The 20479-nt window shown below is 42.0% G+C and overlaps 2 protein-coding genes across 4 annotated transcripts in view; both read right to left on the bottom strand.

The window, feature by feature from the left end:
- Nucleotides 1-1062: 1062 nt before the first annotated feature.
- On the bottom strand, nucleotides 1063-12963 carry LOC134562005 (omega-amidase NIT2-like). 2 transcript variants are annotated; one of them, XM_063419425.1, is made up of 10 exons: nucleotides 12471-12963; nucleotides 10422-10540; nucleotides 8053-8173; nucleotides 7845-7933; nucleotides 6450-6543; nucleotides 5390-5464; nucleotides 4892-4970; nucleotides 4184-4282; nucleotides 3080-3135; nucleotides 1063-2663 (listed from the first exon to the last, which is right to left on the bottom strand). In XM_063419425.1, exons 1-10 carry the CDS (start codon nucleotides 12946-12948, stop codon nucleotides 2575-2577), a joined length of 1299 nt encoding a protein of 432 aa, XP_063275495.1. In that variant the 5' UTR covers nucleotides 12949-12963; the 3' UTR covers nucleotides 1063-2574. The 2 variants fall into 2 exon arrangements, with proteins under 2 accessions (XP_063275495.1, XP_063275496.1); XM_063419426.1 differs by lacking the exons at nucleotides 7845-7933; nucleotides 8053-8173.
- Nucleotides 12964-15481: 2518 nt separating this feature from the next.
- Nucleotides 15482-20479, bottom strand: part of LOC134562003 (TBC1 domain family member 23-like) — a 31727-nt gene continuing 26729 nt past the window's right edge. For both annotated transcript variants that reach the window (XM_063419423.1, XM_063419422.1), the window contains 3 exons: nucleotides 19177-19312; nucleotides 18470-18664; nucleotides 15482-17316 (listed from right to left, as the gene is read on the bottom strand). In XM_063419423.1, the coding sequence (XP_063275493.1) occupies nucleotides 17235-17316; nucleotides 18470-18664; nucleotides 19177-19312 (413 nt within the window). In that variant the 3' untranslated portion in view covers nucleotides 15482-17234. The remainder of the gene's footprint in view (nucleotides 17317-18469; nucleotides 18665-19176; nucleotides 19313-20479) is intronic.

Consider the following 20479-nt stretch of genomic DNA (forward strand, 5'->3'; position numbering starts at 1 on the left):
TAGTACTGAAGACTTGGATAAAGCCTGTGTATCCCTAGAGGGATACTCTGTGAAGTTGCTTCTACATACAATTGTCCAGCAACTTCATCCTCACCATGTATGGTCCCTGCTGTTCACAGGGACAGTGCTCTCAGGCACACACTGTCATTCTTGGGATGTCCTGCACAGGGCCAAGAGCTGGACTCAGATCCTGATGGGCCCCTTCCAACTCAGCATATTCCATGAGTCTAAGCTGTGCTTGAATTCCCAGGATCTAACTGCGGATGGAAAGGGAAGAGGGAACTAACATACACTGAAGAGCTGTACTGTAACTTACTCTGGAACTATCAAGAGCAGCTTAGATGCAGCTTTAACCAGCAATCCTAACACTGCCCAATTCTTTAACAATAATTTAGGTTCTTGCAGGCTGAAGTTGTGGAACTGTTTCAGGGTTGTTACTGATTGGTTCCCTGTAATATTCTGTATGTTACAGAATACTGGTGCCTGTGTGTCACATGGATATGAAGAAGCGCCTGTTGGCTGCCAGCACAAAGCTTGAGCATTGCCTGCTTCAAGTGCTACAGCTAAGAACTGACAGTGCACTTTTTTTCAGTGAAAGCCTCACAAATTCAGAGTCTCATCTGTATCACTTCTGACTGCAGCACACTGGAGCCCCTACTAAATACCCTACTAAAAACAAGGTGCTTAGAAGTTGTCCTGACAGACTGAAAAGAACTGAGCTCATGTCAGCTCTTCAGCTGAGTTCACCAAAGGAGCTTCTAATAGATTTTCATCCATCCTCTCCCTTTGGGATTCCAGGGAGGAGAGTTCAGACCACAGATTCTGGAACCTGTTGCAGTCTGCACTTTGCGTTTCTCAGATTGAAGTGGTCAGCCCATGAGAGTCCTGCATTACTCTAATCCTCCAGAGGTAGCATTCATTTACTTCTGTGTGTTGAATGAGTAGAGGGAGGGGAGGGAAAGAGTTAAAATAGTTGAGTTAGAAGTTGGAGCCCAGCAATGGATGTGGGTTGTTGAGTATGTGGGAAGCACTAATCTAATGCAGGAGACTCGGCTCAAGTGGTAAATTGTTAAATTTTTAATATTTATTTTTCAACAAATAAACCTTCATTTCACCTTGTGCTCTGTGGCTTGTTTCTTAGAAGTTCCAGGGCAGCGTGTACACCAAAATGCAATGAAAAGTACAGACCAAAAATACCTGCTGATACAGAATGCCACTGAGGGGAATGGTGGGATCTGCTTTTGAGGGAAGGGTGTGTCAGGGCTTGTTTTATAAAATATACACCAAGCTCATTGCAGAGAAGACAAAATGTTAAAAAAAAATACAAAACCACAAAAACCCCCACCAAACCAAAAGCTGTGGGAACAGGAGGATTGCTGAACATGAATAAAACGTAAGATGGTTTTGGGGGAAATGTGGTTAGCTAGAGCAAGATAAAACTTTCTCTCCCTCCATTTTTGTATTTTGAAATCTCTTTTGGCCTTACAGCTGTTTCATGCTGCAGGAAAACTAAAAGCTTAGCAGTGAAGGCTGATCAGTTGCTTCTTGTTTTCAGCCCAAGGAATAAAAAGCATAAATTTTAATTTTTTTACATTAAAAGACATCTTCCTTCAAAAAAAAAAAACCCAAACCAGAGGTGCAACATGCTTGGCTGGTTTTCAGTGTTTGAAAGGCACCTTTCCCAATCAGTTTGTGTCCAGCAATAAGGAATGTTTCTCCGCAGGGGATGGGCGCTGCCCATGGTAGCAGTGATGCATTCAAACACTGAGCACTGTTCTGGGAGACCGTGGCCACAAGGACTCGGTGCAACAGCGTTTCCAACCCGACGCCCCTCAGCCTTTTCCAGGCACCACTCGCACATTCTGTGAAGGAAGCAGAATTGAGCAAAGGTGTGGCAGCTGTGAACTGTAACACAGTAACCCGTGTCCCTTCAGCAATGAACAGCACTTGCCGTGAGGAGAATTTAATACACACATCCAGACAAAACATAAGAACCAAAACCTGGTACAGATTCTTCTACAGGAGCAGCTCTGTCTGGCAGCTTCTCGCAGTGTTCTGAGTAATGCAGAGCAGTATTTGGCCTGTTTTGCTAAGTGTGTTAAATTTTAAGCTTCCCAAGTTAGAAGTAGGGCATTCAAGGACTTAGGTTAAGTCATGTACATCTGAAAAGGACAGAGTAAGAATCATGCTTTGAGATTTTCTGACAATTCACTGAAAAATTCATAATACCAAAGCTGACTTGAGAGAGAGTTTTAGAGAACAAGATCTCCATTTCTGTGTTCTACAAAACAGCCCTCAGAAGGCAACTAAAACATTATGATGCATAAAAATCAAAGTTAATCACTGTGTTGAACTGATTTCATCTCCATCTTTATCCTAGCTGTAAAATACTATGAAATACTTAAGTATGAGAGGAGATACAAAAGTTCTATTTCAATCATATTAGAATTGCACCAAGTTTTTTGTTATGTGGTGGTTTCTTAACTGGCACATTGGGCAGTAAATTGTGGAAATCCTTCCAAAGATGGAGGCAACAGCCATTGTGACAGCTGAACCTTCCCTCTTCACCCAGCTTCACTTTTTCATCTCTACACCATAGAGATCACAGCGCTTCTGGCTTAAAATAGGAATTTGTTCACGTATTTCTGCAAGTTTCTTTAGATCTGTGGGGGAGAAGAAAAGAATTAAGAGAACAGCAGCCAAAAAAGAAAGGTCCTGACTTGCTCTGAGGTAAGACAGGGAAAATAGCAGCTTTGATGGAGAATGGGGTGGTCGGGCACTGCAGGAGAGCAGCCAGGGCTGAAGGAAGCCTCAGCTTTGCTTTATCCTGATGTGGCACCTTCTTCCTAAGGAAGTGATCTAGAAGGGCACAGCTATAGGGTATTATATAGAGAACAGTATAGGCAAGTGCTGCTGCTGCTTGCTTTAACCCAGCAAAGTGTGGTCAAGGCAGAGGAATGCTGCAGCATCTGCAGCTGCATGTGTAAGGCCACAGACGTAAAAAACTGTCTCTCCTTAGTGCCATGACCTGTACTCCAGAAAAAAAGTGGGGAAAGAACCAAAACAATTCTTCCCTTACCTATATCTGTGTATACAACTGTTTCCTCAGCCCCAGCTTTGGCTATGACTTCACCCCTGCAAAATCAAGCACATTTGTTCACAGGATTAACACACTGGTCTCAAGGCATCAGCCCAGTTGCTGCAATTTGTACAAAAAGGAGTTCTCACCATTGATGCCTACAGCTGTAATGACAGGGCTGTCCTAAAAATAGCATCATAATCCATAACTGGCATGATAGAAATGGCTTCCAGGCTTTATAGATGGCACTTTTTACATGTGATATATACAAACTTAATGTAAGTGTCCTTCAAAGATCAGGAATTGTGCTAAGAGCCACTCTGAGAATCACTGCCTATGAGCATGCAACACACCTCAGGGGGAAAGGAACAACCACACTGGCAAAGATGAACACTTTCACCTTGGAAGATCCTACTGGGTTTTAATAGTGTGCTTTTACTCTGCATGAACTACTGAATATGACCATGTCTCCCCCAGGTGTTCTGTCACTGCTTTCATCACATAAAGTTAAAAGCTCAAGACAGACAAAGTTTTTCTTACTCTGGAAACAACTGGAAGAGAACTATCAGTAGATTTATCTGAAGGAAAAAGAACTGCCTGAAGATTTGGTCACTTTTATCTCCTGTGCACCTGCGTGACTTCTGCTCAAGTCAGAATCTCTCTTCTCTAGCTGAAGACTTTCTTCTTGTTCTTTCTTATGTCAAAGCAGTGTTGTTCTTTGAGGAAACGAGATCGTTCTGTGTAAGCTGTTTAAGATGGTTTGCTTCTGCACAGAGAATTACCATATGCATGGCATACAATGGACTGAACTTCAGGGACAAGGTGACAAGGTCAGCAGTTCAACTAAGGCTAAATACCAGTACTAAGTAACATCTTTACTACCAAAATGAATACATACTCAAACTAGTGCTAGTTCACTTCTTGTTTTTTAGTTTGGCTGTTTCAAATGACGATCTTGAGAATGTAGGATCAAGTCTCATGTGCTTTTTACCAAGAATATGCACTTTTAACAGTATATGGAAAAGTAGGACTGAAGTGTGACTGCCAACTAAAATACATTTTTTAACCAAAAAAGGGTGGTGTGTTTTATTTTATTGAACTCACCAAGGATTTACTACAGTGCTGTGTCCCCAGGCAACATAGGATGCTTTTTCATCTCTAGCAGGAGATACAGTAGCTACGTAGAGTTGATTATCAACAGCTCTGTGTTGACAGGAAAATGAAGGAAGGGGGGGGAAAAGTGAGAAGAATTGTTTTTTATAATACCATTTAATTAAGCAGAAGAGAAAGAATCCACTCTGAAGGACAAGCTATATATATCCTCTAAATGACTAGCCCAAACTGAATGATACAAAGGTCAGAGAAAGAAGAGCCTGGAAACAGAAGTCTCTAGCACCTGGCTCTAGAGTTAGAACCTACATGATATTTCATGTAATTCTCAGGGTCATTCAGTATGTAGCAAAATTGATTGAAGCTGACCAAATTAATAAATAATACTGCATTCAGGAATCTCAGAGTCTATTTCTACTAGTGAGTAGAGCACTTCCCAAATGGTTACTGGCTCTCCTCTGTAGAATTTGTGTGTGAAGGGTGCTTATAAAGCCAGGGGAAAGGGTCATTGAAAGGGCATAACGGGCAGGCAGGAGTAGAGGCTGCTTTTCTCCTTGGCAGTAAAATCATTTTGGTGTCCCATGCAAGGCTTGAGGGGTGGTACAGCTGCAATGGCACAAGTGTCATTTGCAACACAGAAGTTCCGTTCCATGCACCAAAACTGCTCTAGAACAGGAGGATAAGCTGCAACTGTGATCTTACCTTCCTCTTTGTAACAGTTCCCAATGAGCTGGTCCTGTTGTCATGTTAAAAGCCCCAGGATATATCAGCAGCTGGCAGCCTTTGTTAAGACACAAACAGAACCCCAGCATCATTAAGAAGAAGATGGTTTGCTCTAGAGTGGCCCTTCACACTGCAACCCAAGGTGCGGTTTCTTTCCATACTTCCCAGCCTCTGCCCAAAGTGGAACCCAACAGAGCCAGTCCACGTGTACCAGGTCACACCAGCCAAGAGCTGTTGTGGGATACCCCCATCTCCATCACTCCACCAGCACATGTGCATCAGGAAGGGATGGTTACTTTAAACCCTGAGAGGAGTCGCTCATCTGAGTAGAGTCACTGGGGGCATTTTGTGTTACTGGGCAGGGATAAGAACGCCTGATCACAGGGATCACCCAGTGTGTACCACCCAGAACCAGCCCAGCCCTGCCTGGCCCTGGCCTTAGGGCTGCTCATGCTCCCCTAGGTGACCCAGCCTCACCTTTCTGGCCGTAGATTTGAGCCATCTCAGCAAACCTCATATCATAGCAGATGCCCAGGCCCACTTTGCAGTATGCTGTTCTCAAAACACAAGAGACAGCAGTCACATCACTAGCACAAGTACACAAAACAACAAACTCCCTGTAGCCATCCTGCCAACTGTTATTTTACATGGCTCACAGCAACAGGAGGAGCTATATTCAAACGTGTGTCCAACAAGCATTGGCTATTGTGGGGGAGAATTCATGCTTCATGATTACAAAGACTGTGAGAAGCAGTCTTATCTACCCCTTAAAAACAGCCATTTCCACACAGTCATGTTGTATCAGGTCCTTGTGTAACATATTCCTCTCTCATTTGGCTGCAATTTTTTCAACTATTTTCTTTTCAATAAAAGGAAACACTCCCTGCTTTTCATGGAGTAAAAATACTATTGTGTACTTTCTGAGAGCATGCACATTGCAAGGAGGAGAAAGTGACTGTGGCAGGCAAGACTCTTTGGAGAGCTCAGTAAACAGACTGTGCCAGTTTCTGAGCAATATGGGGTGGGGAGGAGTAGGTATTTTTGCTTTTTTATCTGAGGTGGTTGTTCAACCATCTCGATTGGTTCAAGAAGGCTGGAATGAGATTCCTGATTTAGTTAATTGTCTCCATTATGATATCATCCTCACATGAAGCAGTGTACCAGTGTTGGCTGTTACATATTTTCTTTCTACGCCTTGTTTTATAAGAACAATTTTCAAGCTCTAACTGCTATAAAAATACAGTCACTTCTCTAACAAATCAACAGGATCATTCTTTAATTAAGTTAAGGGGGGAGACATATGTTTCAACCCTTTCTGCTCCTCTGTCCTTGTGCAACCACAGTGCCTTTTTAAAAGGTTCAGAAGTGACCCAAACACTTGAAAGAAACTTCAACTATATTTGCCATGGTTATCAAATGCCCAATCTGACAGTCTAAAAATCCACTGCTGGGAATGAGGAGGGGGAAGAGAACTCCAGAGTGACTGTAGTGTTACTGCAGTAGAGCTCCTTAAAGAGAGGGCTTCTCTTATACTCACGCGTGTCAAACATGGAGAAACTATTCCCTGGACTCAGTGTTTCAGACTCTTTGAACTGTATCTTCCCAGGAACATTAATGTCAAACAAATGAACCTGAAATTACACTATGATTAGTAACAACTACTAGCTATTTCTCTGCTTGGTATTTGAGCCTCTTCAGGCATGTCTTTTCTACTGTTATCCAGACTACTCTTTTGTAAAGATTTAAAGTAAAAATTGCTTAAGATTGTTAGATCCCCCGAAGATGACTTAGTGTTCCCTTCCTTACAGAAATATACATGTCTAAAGTTGTAAATACATGCAAAGCAGCTAGATGTCTTGACCTAATGAGTTTTTTCTAACATTTGAGTCTCATTCCTGTAGAATTTCTCAAGAAAATCCCTTCACCAAGCCATTAAATTCTCATGACTTCAGCTATGCAGATGCCTCTGGGGGCCTGCAGCAGCCTTTATCCCTCCCTTGCAAAGGAAGGTGTTGTTCCTAACAGCAGAGCTGGTTTTATTTTATTTTTTGTTCATACTTAGCACAAACCTGCAGTCATTCTACAAGCAGCTCTTGTGCTTGCAGACTGCTGTGCTGGGAGAGGTGGAAGGTAACACAGAACTGCTCAAGGTGATCTAGTAAGTGATGCTAATGTAGAAGCAGCAAACAAATAAATGAATCCCTGCACCACCGAGGGATTTTGCACCTTATTTGTTCCAAGTAACCCTGCATTATCTTTTTGGCTTACCCTTGAAAGAAATAAGCTGTTGTTCACTCATGGAGTGATCCCTGTTTGCACAGTCCCATGAACAGAAACTGGGGATAAGAATGAACAGAACAGTCCCATGAAGAGAAACTGACTCTGGGGTTACAAATGGGAGGCACTTTCCCAGAAGACACAAAGCAGTGTTGAGGTGAAGATGACAGCAGGCAAACATCTACCACAAACAGCAGTGACAGCTTAACTTGGACTCTGCATGTCTGCACTAATCACATGTATAGCACAAAGTATGTAAAGAACAGTATTTATTGTAACAGAAGGACTAAATCCATCAGGAAGCTGAGGGAAAGTCTGATCCCACTCAAGTGGCACTGTGTTTTAGACTTGGGCCAGGGTACAGAGATATCTGAATTAGATCAGTTTTTATTCTTTATCATGGTTTTCCCAGCATGCCAACTGGGGAAAACCAATTACACCTTCTATTATTTTGTCATCCTTATCCAGAACAAATTTATGACCATCTTTTCAAGTGGTGTTTACATGCCCCAAATAACAGTTAAATTTCATGGGTGATGGTACACAACTTACTATTATTGCAAGGTTCTACTAATTTATATCTCCTTTAAGTACAGATGAAATAGTTTGTGTAACTACCAAGAACACTTTTCATGGCAATATTGTGCCATCTTACCTTCCTGTGCTTTGCCAGCAGAGCACCATCAGGCCCAAAGACAGTGCATGTATTGTAGAGCTTCCCACCATCCTCTTCTGGAATGGATCCTTTGCAAAGGCGAGAGCAGAGATTTCCCCCTCTGTATTACTGACGGAATTTGGATGCAATGGCAGTAACAGACACTGCCCATTTCCCCCCAGTGAGATGGGCACTAAGAGTAAACTACCTCCAATGAGATATATGCTGCACTCCTTTGCAACTTCTGACAGCTTTTGGGTTGATTCCCCAGGGATCTTCTCTGCATACTCCTTAAAGTATTGGGTTCCATATGGAGAATTAAAGCATTCCTGGAATTAGATGGGGAAAAAAAGGCTGAAATCCAGTAACACCACTATGAGATGTACCTAACTTTCCAAACTCCTCTCTAACCATGTTCTGAAACAACCTTTAGTTACAAGAGTTTAGTTTATAGGAGCTCAGTAAGCAAACCAGAAAATGCCAGGAAGGCCAGAGAGACTTGAACAACTGTTGAAAATACAAGAGGTGTGTTTGTGGAGTGCACACCAAACAGAACACGAGCTAACACTACCATGCCAGCTGCAAGGCTAGCACATTCACTGCTCTGGGCTTAGCAAGAGCACAGGGGATGTTCACATCAGAAGGAGGAGCCAAGTTCCACACAGCTCATTTGACAAGTTACATCTCAATAGATCCTCTCAAAACTGTGAAATGCTCATGCTCATCCACAGCCCATGATTTCTTAATTTTTAAAAGGATATCTGCAAAAGCATGCATTTCTCAAAATTACTTATTGCTTTGCTAACACAATCCTTTAAACATGATTTCCTCACAACTGAACAGTGTCCTCCACCTTAGGCCCTGGTTAAAGATTTGCCATCCCTCAGAACCAGGCATGTAATCTTTACAGTGTCAGATCAACAGAGCAGTTTAGATTCCTAAGATAGGCGGGCTAGTGGTGTTTGAGATGCCAAGATATGAGGAACTTCCACTCTGCCTTGCACTTGCCAGCTCTGTGAGGATGTGAGACACCTCACCCAACACTTCTTTGTCCCCTGAAGGCGGACAGCTGGAGGCTCAGGCTATCAAACTGTGGCAGCAACTTCTCTTCATGAGAAAGAAACTCCCAGCCCAGACACCTCCATTGTTCCCTTTGCCCATCAGGAGTGACAAACACACCCCCACCACCGCAAAGAAAAAGGGAGAAAAAAAATCTAGCTGTGACTAGCACAAAGAACATTCCTGCTTTATCTGCTCAAGCAAAGTCCTTAACAACTGAGGTAGGTTCTACTGAACGGGCATGAATGAACCCAAGCTGGAAAGGCACTAGGCCAGCAGGTACCAGCTCACCCACAGCACAATCTGTGGATGGAAGAAGCAAGAAGGGAGGTCTGCAGGCTGTCAAAATGAGCTTCCCAGGCTTTTGAAATCTGGGCTGAACTTCCAAGAATTGAAAGCAAAACCAGCTGCCTCCATCTTCACATATGCAGTGTGAGTTATTTTTCTCTATATAAAGTTATTAAAGCAAACAATGAACCCCTAAATAAACAAAACAGAGGGAGGACAATATTTCATGCCCATACCCTAACATTAATGCAAAATGTATATCTCCCAAAAGTCTGTGAAATGCCTTGCCCATGTTTGACACCTTGTATTCTAAAAGCATAAATCATGGTTGGCAAAGGGAGTATCTCAGCTAAATAAGTCTGGAAAATTCAGTGTTTGTACACATGGTGAAACCAGTAAACAACAGGTATTCTCTATGCAGGGAGAACACTGAATGGTCACGTCTGCAGCACAAGAACCACGTTAGCACAGGGTGCTGGGAAGGTTGCTCAACTCTTCCCCCGTGACAGCAGGACAGAAAACATTCTGTGTGTAGAACTGAGACATAAAGTTCACCCAGACGAACTTTGCACTCCTGTGTCAGACACTGCAGGGTGCAGGAGTAACACAAGTACCCATGAAGGGAGGAGAGAAGCTCAGAGCTGCACTGGGAAGGCCACCCTGTGTGAAAATGCAGGAAAGTAATTATGGCTGAAGTTCAAAAAATAAGCCAGAAGTGATTGCCCACTTTAAGTGGCTATTTATGATTCTACACATGGAAGTCACAAGAGAAATGTGTCTTAATCATAATTCAGCCAGAAATGACCAGCTGGAAACGTGTTTTAAGTCTATTTTGTTTCTCATGTATCTGGAATGCTTACAGCAAAGAGAGTTACTGTGTACCATCTTTCACCTTCACGTCAGCATTCCTTAGCTGAAAATTGTCTTTTTCTACACTTCTTCAGTAAAGATTCAAACTACAGCGTCACTTACCTGAATTCAGAATACATCCATGATACCATTGCCTAGGATCTAAACCATCAAAACTTGACCAGAATCTTATCAACTTGTTTTTTGTTTCCCTTTTCATTCCTCACCTCTTAGTGTGCTGCCAGATACAACCCCTGTGATTTTTCAGTTTTATTTTGAACCTTCATACAGCATCTAAGCTGTCCAGGGAGGAAGAGGAATATATACTGCATTAATAACATTACAAAGAGGTTTGAAGCATAAGGCCTAATCTTTACTCACAGGTAGAGCCACAAGTTTTGCTCCTTTAGCTGATGCTTCTCTCACCAGGCCACAGGCTCGTTGGAGATTATCTGATTTAACAGCAGATACATGCAGCTGGATAAGAGCAAGGCGGAAGGCTGATGGCAGAAAAAAAAAATATTCATCAGAAGTCCCCAAGGAAACTCTTCAAAATTTGAATTCAGTAAGGAGCATTGAAGAAAACAGATGAGTTTATATATAAACATATGCACAGACCACTACCAAGTCATTCTGCAGCCTATGTGTCTTAACACAGGGGGAGCACTGAAACCCAGGATTGCCAGGGAGCCATGCATGGCCAGCACCCTGCAAAGATCACAGAGCCCCTGTGCCAGCAGCACCCAGTGCATGTTCCAGGGGAAGGGCCATGCTACAGAAAGGGAGAGAACAGGTCCTCCAGCCCCTCCTTCCCAGGCTGCTGCCCACTGTGGGAGCCTCTTCTTGTTGCACAGGTCACCTGAAATGTCACTACCACACCAAAGGACTGGATAATCCCAAAAGCACCAAATAAAGGAAGTGTTTGCTTTTATCCCTCAATTCACACCTAGTCTGGGAAATGGCTATAAAAATCAGAAAGGTTAACATCTTTCCTTAGCAAACTGGTTTCTGGCCAAGTTGCAAGTGTTATCAACAGCTTCTACTCCCACAAAGCAGGATATACATTTGCAGGCTCTCCAAGCAGCCAGGTCTTGTGCACACCCCTTGGACTTCCTTCCATTAACCTCTGAGTACCCTAGGTTGTAGGGAAACACACCCTGAGCAGGTAGAATAGTTTCCTTTAAAACAAACACCAACCAACCAACCTTCTCTGGCTTCATAAAAAAAAGTATCCCAGTTTCATAGCACTTCTCCTGTTTGAAAAACTCCCCCATCATACAGTCAAATATCACAATAAGAAAATGACAAAGCTGGAAGTAACACAGTCCCAGTGGTCAGGGAACCTGGAAAAGTTGATTCAAGTGAAAATGAGACTGGGTCAGGAGCAGTTGAGATACAACATTTTTCCTACTTAATTCTCACTTCAGTAGCTGAGCATCTGATTTCTAGAGGTTAAGCAAATGATTAACTGTTCCCTTTGCCATTCCTCATGTGAGAGACTTTTACTGTTGGCTCCACTGAGCAAACAAAGCTTATCTGGTATTCTGAACAGGTGTAACCATAGATCCAGATCCACCGAGATAATCGTACTAAGGATCTGACAAAAACTTCCCAGTATTTGTGGAGTGTGTTTTAGTTCAGAGGAGTTGGCCACTTAGATTTACATTTCAGTATAAAAGGAAAAAAAAAAAAAAAAAAGGAAAAAAAAAAAAAAAAAAAAAGAAGAAAGAAAAGAAAGGCACTAGGAAAAAACCCCATGATGTTTAAAACATAAGGAAATGTAAGTAAGGTAATTAATATTATTTTCCTATATACGAATATAATATTCTATGCCTCAGGTTTGGTGTTTGATAAGGTGCGAAACTGAAGCTCAGCCACAACAGAACACATGTATTTAAAATTGTACCACAGTTTCGTTCACAAACACTCAGATATGGAAGCCACAGAAATGCAGAGAAATGTGCAGCACTGCCGTAGGGATCTCTGCTCCCAGCCTTGACCACCTGCCTCAAAAACTTCTTCAAAAGCAATTCTCAGGATAAGCCTAACGCAACGCAGGCCACAACCAGGTAAAAGCGCATCGGAGTAAAACAATGCTTCACATTCGTAGCACTATATCACAAAACATGCTTTTTTTTTGGTTTTTTTTTTAAAGCCCTGGAGCGAAGCACGCCCGGTTTGTTCGCATTTCTGGCGGAGCTGAGCCCTGCAGGGCGAGCGCTGTATCCCGGTCCGAGCCCAGCCCAGCGCCAGCGCCGCTCCCTTCTCCCTGCGCCGCTCCCAGGCCGTGCCAGCGCCCAGCACCGAGGCCTCTCCCGCTCTCCCCGGGGCCGGGCACTCCGGGGAGGCGCGGGGCAGCCGGCACAGCTCCCCGTGGATCCTCTCCCGGCCGGGAGGGGCAGGAGAGGGACGGGAAGGGCTCCCACTCACAGGCCATGGCTCCGGCGGCCGCCCGCATTCCCGGCACCGCCCGGGCCGCGCGGGCTGCCGGGACTCGCCCGGCCCCGCTCACCCAGCGCCGCCCTCGGCCCGCCCCGCGCCCCGCTCCGAGCGGCGAAGGGCAGCGATGAGGCACCCCCGGCCTGCCCGCCCTGCAGCAACAGCGGAGCCCCCACAGCTCCGGCCGTGCCCACAGCCGCTCCGGCCGTGCCCACAGCCGCTCCGGCCGGGCCCACAGCCGCTCCGGCCGGGCCCACAGCCGCTCCGGCCGGGCCCACAGCCGCTCCGGCCGGGCCCACAGCCGCTCCGGCCGGGCCCAGAGCCGCTCCGGCCGGGCCCAGAGCCGCTCCGGCCGGGCCCAGAGCCGCTCCGGCCCGCCCTGCGCAACAACCCCTGGCAGCCTTAAGTGTGCCAAGGGCTCATCCCAAGGCACCTGTAACCTTACTGGTAACTCGTTCACCTGGGACATCCCCGTCCTTCTTTACAAGAACAGCATCTCCCAAGGTTCGAACACCTCCACAGAAGTGGAGCAGTGTCCAGTCCTGGGCTCCTCGGTACCAGAGAGACAAGGAGCTATTAGAGAGGGTGCAGTGGAGGCTACAAAGATGATTTGGGGTCTGGAGCATCTCTCGTATGAGGAGTCTGTGTGAGCTGGGCCTGTTCAGTCCAGAGAAGGGACAGGTGAGAGGAGATCTGGTAAGTGCATATAAACATCTCACAGGCATTTGTCAAGAGTGTGGTGCCAGACTAATTTCAGTGGTGCCCAGTGACAGGACAAGCAGCAATGGCCACAAACTAAAACACAAAGTTTCACCTCAACATGAGGAGGAACTTCCTCACACTGAGGGTGGCAGAGCACTGAACAGTGAAAGTGAAGTCTCCCCTTCTGGAGACATTCCAAACTCACCTGGACAAGTTCCTGTGTCACCTGCTCTAGGTGACCCTGCCTTGGCAGGGAACTTGGACTAGATGAGCTCCAGAAGTCCTGTCCCACACTGCCAATTCTGTGAAACCAACACACCGAGTACCATGCTGCTCTTCCTTGGCCTTAAACACCAAGGGCTCCTCTTTACTCAGCACAAAACATTGCTGTCTCACGTACATATTTCCCAGCCTTGGGCTTTTTAGAAGCATGTTTATAGAATTGTAGAGTTATGTTGTGTAGCAATATTCTCACACAAGATTATATCTGTAAGCCGAAAGCACATAACAGCAGAATGGGGAAAGATAAAATGGGTGACCCAGGGTGATCAATCCCTTACACACCTTCCCTTTCAGGAAGCACGCAGAGAGATAAAGGATGGGAAGTGCATAACCACTGTAAAATACACAACCATGACTGTGTGCAACAATTACAAACCTTCCTTCAACCAGAGAATTGTTCAACCTGTCCCTGGGGCAGTAAAGGAAACCACTCATCCCAATCTGACCAAGCCAAAGGATGGCAGGACAGACAACGCAGCAGCCCTCAGCAGGCCTCCCTCCTTTTTATACATGTCCATAGTGGTAGAAAGAGCATATAATTTTTAATTTTTTTCCCCAACCATCACACTTTGCAGGGCTCCAGGTGCAAAGAACAGCTGTCTCCCAACTTCTTCCCAAATAAGAAAAAGAATAAAAATTTAAGTTGTATCATCCCTTCAAGGTGCAAGGCAAACCCAAAAATCCAGCTTCCCATGGGTCAGAGAGATAAAGTGTATTTTTCAAGTTTCCAAACAAAAGTATCTGAAAGCACTAAGTATACCCAGCAGAACAACATAGTACCACCCTTTTCCTTCCCTAAAGGGAAACTTTTCACACATTCAGTAGACTATGCCTACACTGAAAAAGGTTATTTGACAGTATTTGACATTTTGAAACTACAGCTGACATGTAGCTGGAAGGAAAAGATACAATCACAGGTGAGACCCATGTGTTGGGGCAAACAGGAAAAGGCAACTTTAAAAACTGCAGCTTTGCAATCAACAGCATTTTTGGTGGGTAATACATGTAAAGTTCTTTACAAATTCTCATACAAATCAGAACCTAAATTAATTTGTGAGATGAGTGAAGCACAGATGAGTGAAGCACCAACTCTCACTGTGACACAAAGGTAAGAGCTTTCATTTAGCAGGGAAGTTTACTCCAAGATTTTTTCCTACTCCAGATCTCATTTCTATCACTCCTGCATCATAACAACTGTCACCTTATATTCAACAATATAGACAGGGGTGCATGCAGAATAAAACAAGAGCCAACACATCTCTAGCAAATAATTTTTAAAAAAATCCTTGAAGCTAAAATGGACAGGAAGTACCATACCAACCTTTTTGATTTTCCTTTTCAAAAAATGTCACTGCAGCACTATAATTAGAATTTCTGCTTAGTAATACAAGTATTATAACAAAAATAGTAACTATGGGTATGTACACTAAGGCAAAAATGGCCCTTAGACTGTAGGTAGAGACACACCAAAACTTGAAATTATTCATAGTTTGGGCTGAGCTTTTTAAGATGAGAGGTCTGTTGATAACTTGTACATTGCCTTAAAATTTACAAATAATTAGCCTTGAAATGGCTTGCATTATATTTTCTACAGAGAAGGGCTTTAAGAACTGACTTCCTGTTGCTTTGCTTGCTGTAGATCTCCAAGGCCTGCTGTATTTGCTATCCTCATAGTGAAGCACACACATTAGCCACGTTCCACATTTAATACTCAAACACACCTGTTAAATGACTGTCATTCACTTTTCCCCCTCCTGACTAGGAGAAATATGTTGTATCATTCTGTCAACACTTTCATAATAAAAATATGATGCTGAGAAGTCTGGAATTTATTGCAGAAACCTTTTCTATAACTTGATTATTTCTTAATTCACTTTGACCTTTCTGTGAATGCTCACCCAGGAGTCCTTAATGAAATTAACTTAAATTCTGAAATACTTATGCTAAGAGGTCACTGGTGGTAGCTCCCTATGATCCATAATCAGCTTCTTCCACTCCAAAGATCAAATTCACTTCCATTTACAAAACACCTTTAGGAAAAACTTTTAATTGATTCAGAGAATTTACACAGTATGCAACTAAATGCCTTCTGACAGAACAAGTTATGTTCAAATTGTACTGGTTTATTTACAACTGTAGTTTATAAACAGTAGCACAAACATCTTTACATGAAAAAGTCTTGTTGCTGAAGTAGGCACAGAGTCAGAGACTCTTGAGGATATTTTCAGAAGGGATTAGGAAGAGGAAAATGTAATACAACAGCTGCTGGGCAAAACTATAAATACATGAGCATTGGCCCAGGTGCAATTTCATGCAAATATTTTCAACAGTTCAAGTTCTATTGGTGTTTACTCAGATAGTAAGAAAAAAAAAAGTTATTAGTTCCAGAATTAAGGTGCCCTAGCTTGATTCCTAGTAAAATAACTTAGAATAAATGTTTTTTATAAAGGTCAGTTTAACTTATTTTACCTTCTGATGAAGTACCAAATCATAGACTTTGATTCAAGTACTCAGAAGATTTCATGCAGCAAAGCTAATCCCCATTATCTTTATTTCAGTTTTTGGTGATTTCCCATCAGTCTACAAAGATGCTCTGCCTTGTCCATAAGAACATTTCTGTACTGAGCTTTGAACAACAGAACCATTCTTGAACAAATGGAAAGCTTATGATGAACAATCATACAGTTGCCATCTCCCAAATATTTACTAATATAGAAGTTCTTACTCAAAATAATAGAAACAAATGCTTGGATCAATGAAGGCAACTGGTTAAGAATACATTTATCACAGGTATTTACATTTACATTTAGCACTGGAATTTCTTCCCTGGTTTTGTGTGCATTCATCTTCTTGCTGAACACACCTTTGGTCAGTGTGTACTCACTTTTGTGCTGAACTGAAGGGTTTTAAACATCTACGTTTCTCAGACATTTTGTTTCTGAGGAGCAAGGTAACTTGTTTTCAACTGTCATATTCTATCATGAAACATGCATTTCAATGCACACACTCATCTTTACAAGGGAAACACCCTCAACCTATGAAATGTAAAATTCTGCATAATTTAAAAAAATCACAACCCTGTAGAAAAAACTACAGTTAATTTCAGTATTTAAAAATAATCCTCACCACGAATTCCAGTTATTTAGCCTAGTAGCTGGTAAGACTTTAAAAAACCCTTAATTTTACAAATTGCTTGTATTTTTTCCATTTATCTGCAGCCCAAACTGGGCTTAACCGTTTTTAATGTGAAAAGAATGTTTTTAAGATTTGTATCTGCTGTGCTCAAAACCCTAAATTTTTAATTAGCCTCTGATACTACCTGGTAGGCAAAATCAAATTTCTAGACTGTAGGCAATGGAGACATTTTATTTGCAAGGGATAATAGTTTAAAAACCAATGTGTTTTCAACTGCTTCTCTGTATCTCACAGTCCTTCACTGCTTGAACACAATGTGAACCCAGCTGCATCTGCTCTTGCAAAGATACAGATCACTCCCATTAACGCTGCATTAAAATGAAACAAACTGACCTTTATAATAAACACTTCTCCAAAACAAAACAAAACAAATTATAATTAAAAAATACTAAACAAAAATCCTGTTCAGAAATGGATAATAATTTACCCTATCTTAAGCCTGCTACTCAGGCACTCCCACCAGCGAACCGAAAACTCTTAAGTTAGTATTCAGTTGGGAAACAGTCAGCTTGAGTCCACATACAGTATCTTGGCTGCTTCTTCTTTATAAACTGGTCTCTACAAAGTCTTTAGTTATTAACTCTCCAAGGCATCCAATACTTTCATGATCTGTTGTTTTATGGCTTTGGTAGCATCACCTGCATTTGGAATCAAATACCTTCAAAAAAATAGAAAAAGCCATCATTAATTCACTATAAAATTTTTGAGTATAAATTCCATAATTCTTTTCATTCTTCCTCTCTCTAGGAGGAAGTGAAGAGGGGAATACATTAAAATGGAAAAATACTAAGAAAATAACGTTTAATTCCTGATTATACAATGCTATGAAACTTTGTGAACTTAGAACTGTTGAGGAGTACTTCCCTGGCCATCTTGGCAAGAAAAATTCACAATGGGATTCAAGATCTCTACAGACAGCACTGTCTGACTGAAGCACAGCAGTCTTTGCTTGGTTTTTGGTTTGTGGTATTTTGTTTTTTGTGGTTTTTGTTTTTTTAATTCCTACAGATAGCTCTAGATCAATCTGCTGCGGTCCACAGTGAGGTGATGAAGTAATTCAACAAGCAGTAAAGATTTTCTGCAAAACTTTAATTTCTCTTTGTTGATCCACTACAAACCTAAGCAGCCAACAGGCACAGAACATTCCCAGTTAGGTAGGAAACTCATCTCCCCTCTCTTGTGAAAACAGAGCACCCACTACACACAGTTCTCTCCAAGGAGGAGGATGAGAAAACCCCAGCTGGGATCAGCAACCTTCTTAGAACAGTGCCAAGAAAGGGCAGGATACACCAGTGGGAAAAAGCCTGAGACACTGCTCCATCTGACCCCTTCCCCCTCTTAAGCACGCAAATACTGAGCACTGCAATATGTAACTTCCAGGAATCAGGTTTCAGGGAATCATGGTTTTGAGTTCAGGCCTCTGGACTCCTAGCACAATGTGCAGAGAATGAGAGTCAGATGTCAAAAAAATACAGTTCCACAGAAGAATGACCATACTCTTAAATCCCACTCTTCCCAAATCCATAGTTTTGCTGCAGAGAACTGTCCACTTTATTTTTATTTAAGACCTATTACAAAAAGAAAACACACACACACATCCCATCCCCAACAACTGTAGCTGCAGTAGTTGCAGTTCCTCTCTTCTGGGCCTCACTAGCACTTATCATTTTGCTGGCAAATCTTTTTTCCTAGGTCATATCTGAATTATGTATTCCTAAATAAAACCTATTATTTTGGACTCAATTCTGGGAATTACAGCACACCCCTGATCTCCAGTGTACAGTATCCTGGATATCATTACCTCTGCTTACCTTTCAACTGCCAGGACTTCTATGCCTGAAGTATTGCTATTTCCATACTTAAAGGTGATCAGTTCTGGGTGTTTCTTCTTGGATGTGATTTTGACTACAGAGTTGAGTGCCTGTCGAGACTGTATGTAAGCCAGTCCCTTTCGTGATGGAATCTCCCTCAAACAGTACATGTGAGTTGCTGTTACTAGGAGATGACTTGAAGGAAAAGAAAAACACAAATTACTTTTGTTAACAAATTAAATATCAGCTATTTAGAAAGTTAAACTACATGGAGAGAGCTATATAATACAGCTACTAAATCTAAAAAACAGTTTTAATACTTTCATATTACCTAATTAAGAAAGCTCTATAAAATACTTGAGATTTTCCTTGAGGACTATAGCATGGCCATTTCTGAAAACAAGGATGGTATCACCCCCAGCATTACTTGTGCACAGAGCATGGAAAGTACCTCCAGCTCCTCTCTCCCCTTCAATTTTTCTTACTATCTTGTTCTTCAAAGCAAAACTTTACACCAGGTTTTATGCACAATTACTATTCTATAACACTGCAAATACAAGAATGCAAATACAGTAATACTTTGTTCTAGGTTGTTTCATACTTTAATTTCCTAGTTTAACATAAAGGATAAATTAAGCGACCAAAACATTTTTTTGAATGTATATCAAGATGGATGTTTTCATTGAACTTAGGATTAATTTTAGTACCTGGGAAACATATGTCCATTTTCTTTTACTTCATTACATGGAAAGTTGTACTTCACATCAGGTTTATTTATCCACGTTTGGATGTTGACGACCTCTTTTCGATCATCGTCCGACATTGAGGAGCTATCAATTTCGTCTGTTTTGAAAGAAGGAGGTAAAAATGTTAAAAAAAAAAAGAAGTATTTTCACATCCATCAGCCAACTTTTTGATTCACTTGAACCCCCTGTAGCTACACTAGTTCAAAGCATGTGTACCTAACCATCCAGAATTATTGAGAGGGAAGAAAGAAAAAGGCATATCTGGTATTTCTCTCTTAATTTTCTCTCAACAAACAAGTACTTTTAGGTCAGGGGATATCTTAGGCTGATCTGATTTCTCCATTCAATAAAGTTTCATGGATTTCTTTCATATGGACTTGTCCAGACTTTCCTTGAAGCCATATAAACCCTTTGCATTTAAAGCACCAATATCTTTTGGCAAGGAGTACCAAAACCAAGCCAACTACAGTCCAAGAGAGTCTCTTCTTGTGGCTTCTAGTTTCTTTTACAAGGAGAAATGAACACCTGTTGATCCCTTTCATGGCCAGACATTATTTTTGTGGATCACTTTTCCTCCCTAAAAATGCCTCTTTCACATAACAAAACTTCTAACATTCAGCTGTGCCTCTTGTGAAAGTAATATCACATCGTTCCTCACCCTTCTTACTCCTCTCTGAACCTTCTCCTGTTCAAACATTGTTTCTCACATCACAGGCAGAAAACACACGATATTTAATGTGTGGGTGAATCATGGATTTCTGAACATTTGATTTGCTTTTCTGACACCTAAGGACTGCTTACTTATTATAAGTAAGCCAAAAACATCTACCACAACCAGATCTGAAAGCAGAAGTGGTTGGATTTTTTTTAAATGACTTTCTTGCATTAAATTCATACTGAATTTCATGTGCCATTTTATTACCTAGTCATCAGATTAGCAAAAGACTCAGTCTGTCCTTGCTATCTCAAATAACCTTGGATCATTAGCAAAAATTCTTGTCTTTGGCTTCACATTCATTTTTCAGGACATTTGAGAACATATTCCAACCCCATATTTTCAGCAAAGACCTCTGTGAAACACTCAAAACTCCTGCATGTGTTATTACTTAGTTGCCAAATACTGTTTTGATGTCTAAAGATGGTGATTATGTTTACATAGTAATTTTGGTGCTACATTAGAAGAATTTAGGCAATCTAGTTATCTAATAAAATCAACTGTATTAACTCCATACAAATTACTCCCAGAAATAACTCAGGACAGCTC

Source organism: Prinia subflava, chromosome 25 (assembly GCF_021018805.1).
Source record: "Prinia subflava isolate CZ2003 ecotype Zambia chromosome 25, Cam_Psub_1.2, whole genome shotgun sequence".
Classification (NCBI taxonomy): Eukaryota; Metazoa; Chordata; class Aves; order Passeriformes; family Cisticolidae; genus Prinia; species Prinia subflava.

Coding starts and splice junctions, on each gene's coding strand:
- LOC134562005 (XM_063419425.1), bottom strand. CDS start 12,948: ATGTCCCAGGTGAACGAGTTACCAGTAAGGTTACAGGTGCCTTGGGAT. Junction 10,541..12,470: donor GGCCGCCGGAGCCATGGCCT/GTGAGTGGGAGC, acceptor TTCTGCCATCAG/CCTTCCGCCTTGCTCTTATC. Junction 2,664..3,079: donor AGTTGTATACACAGATATAG/GTAAGGGAAGAA, acceptor TCTCCCCCACAG/ATCTAAAGAAACTTGCAGAA.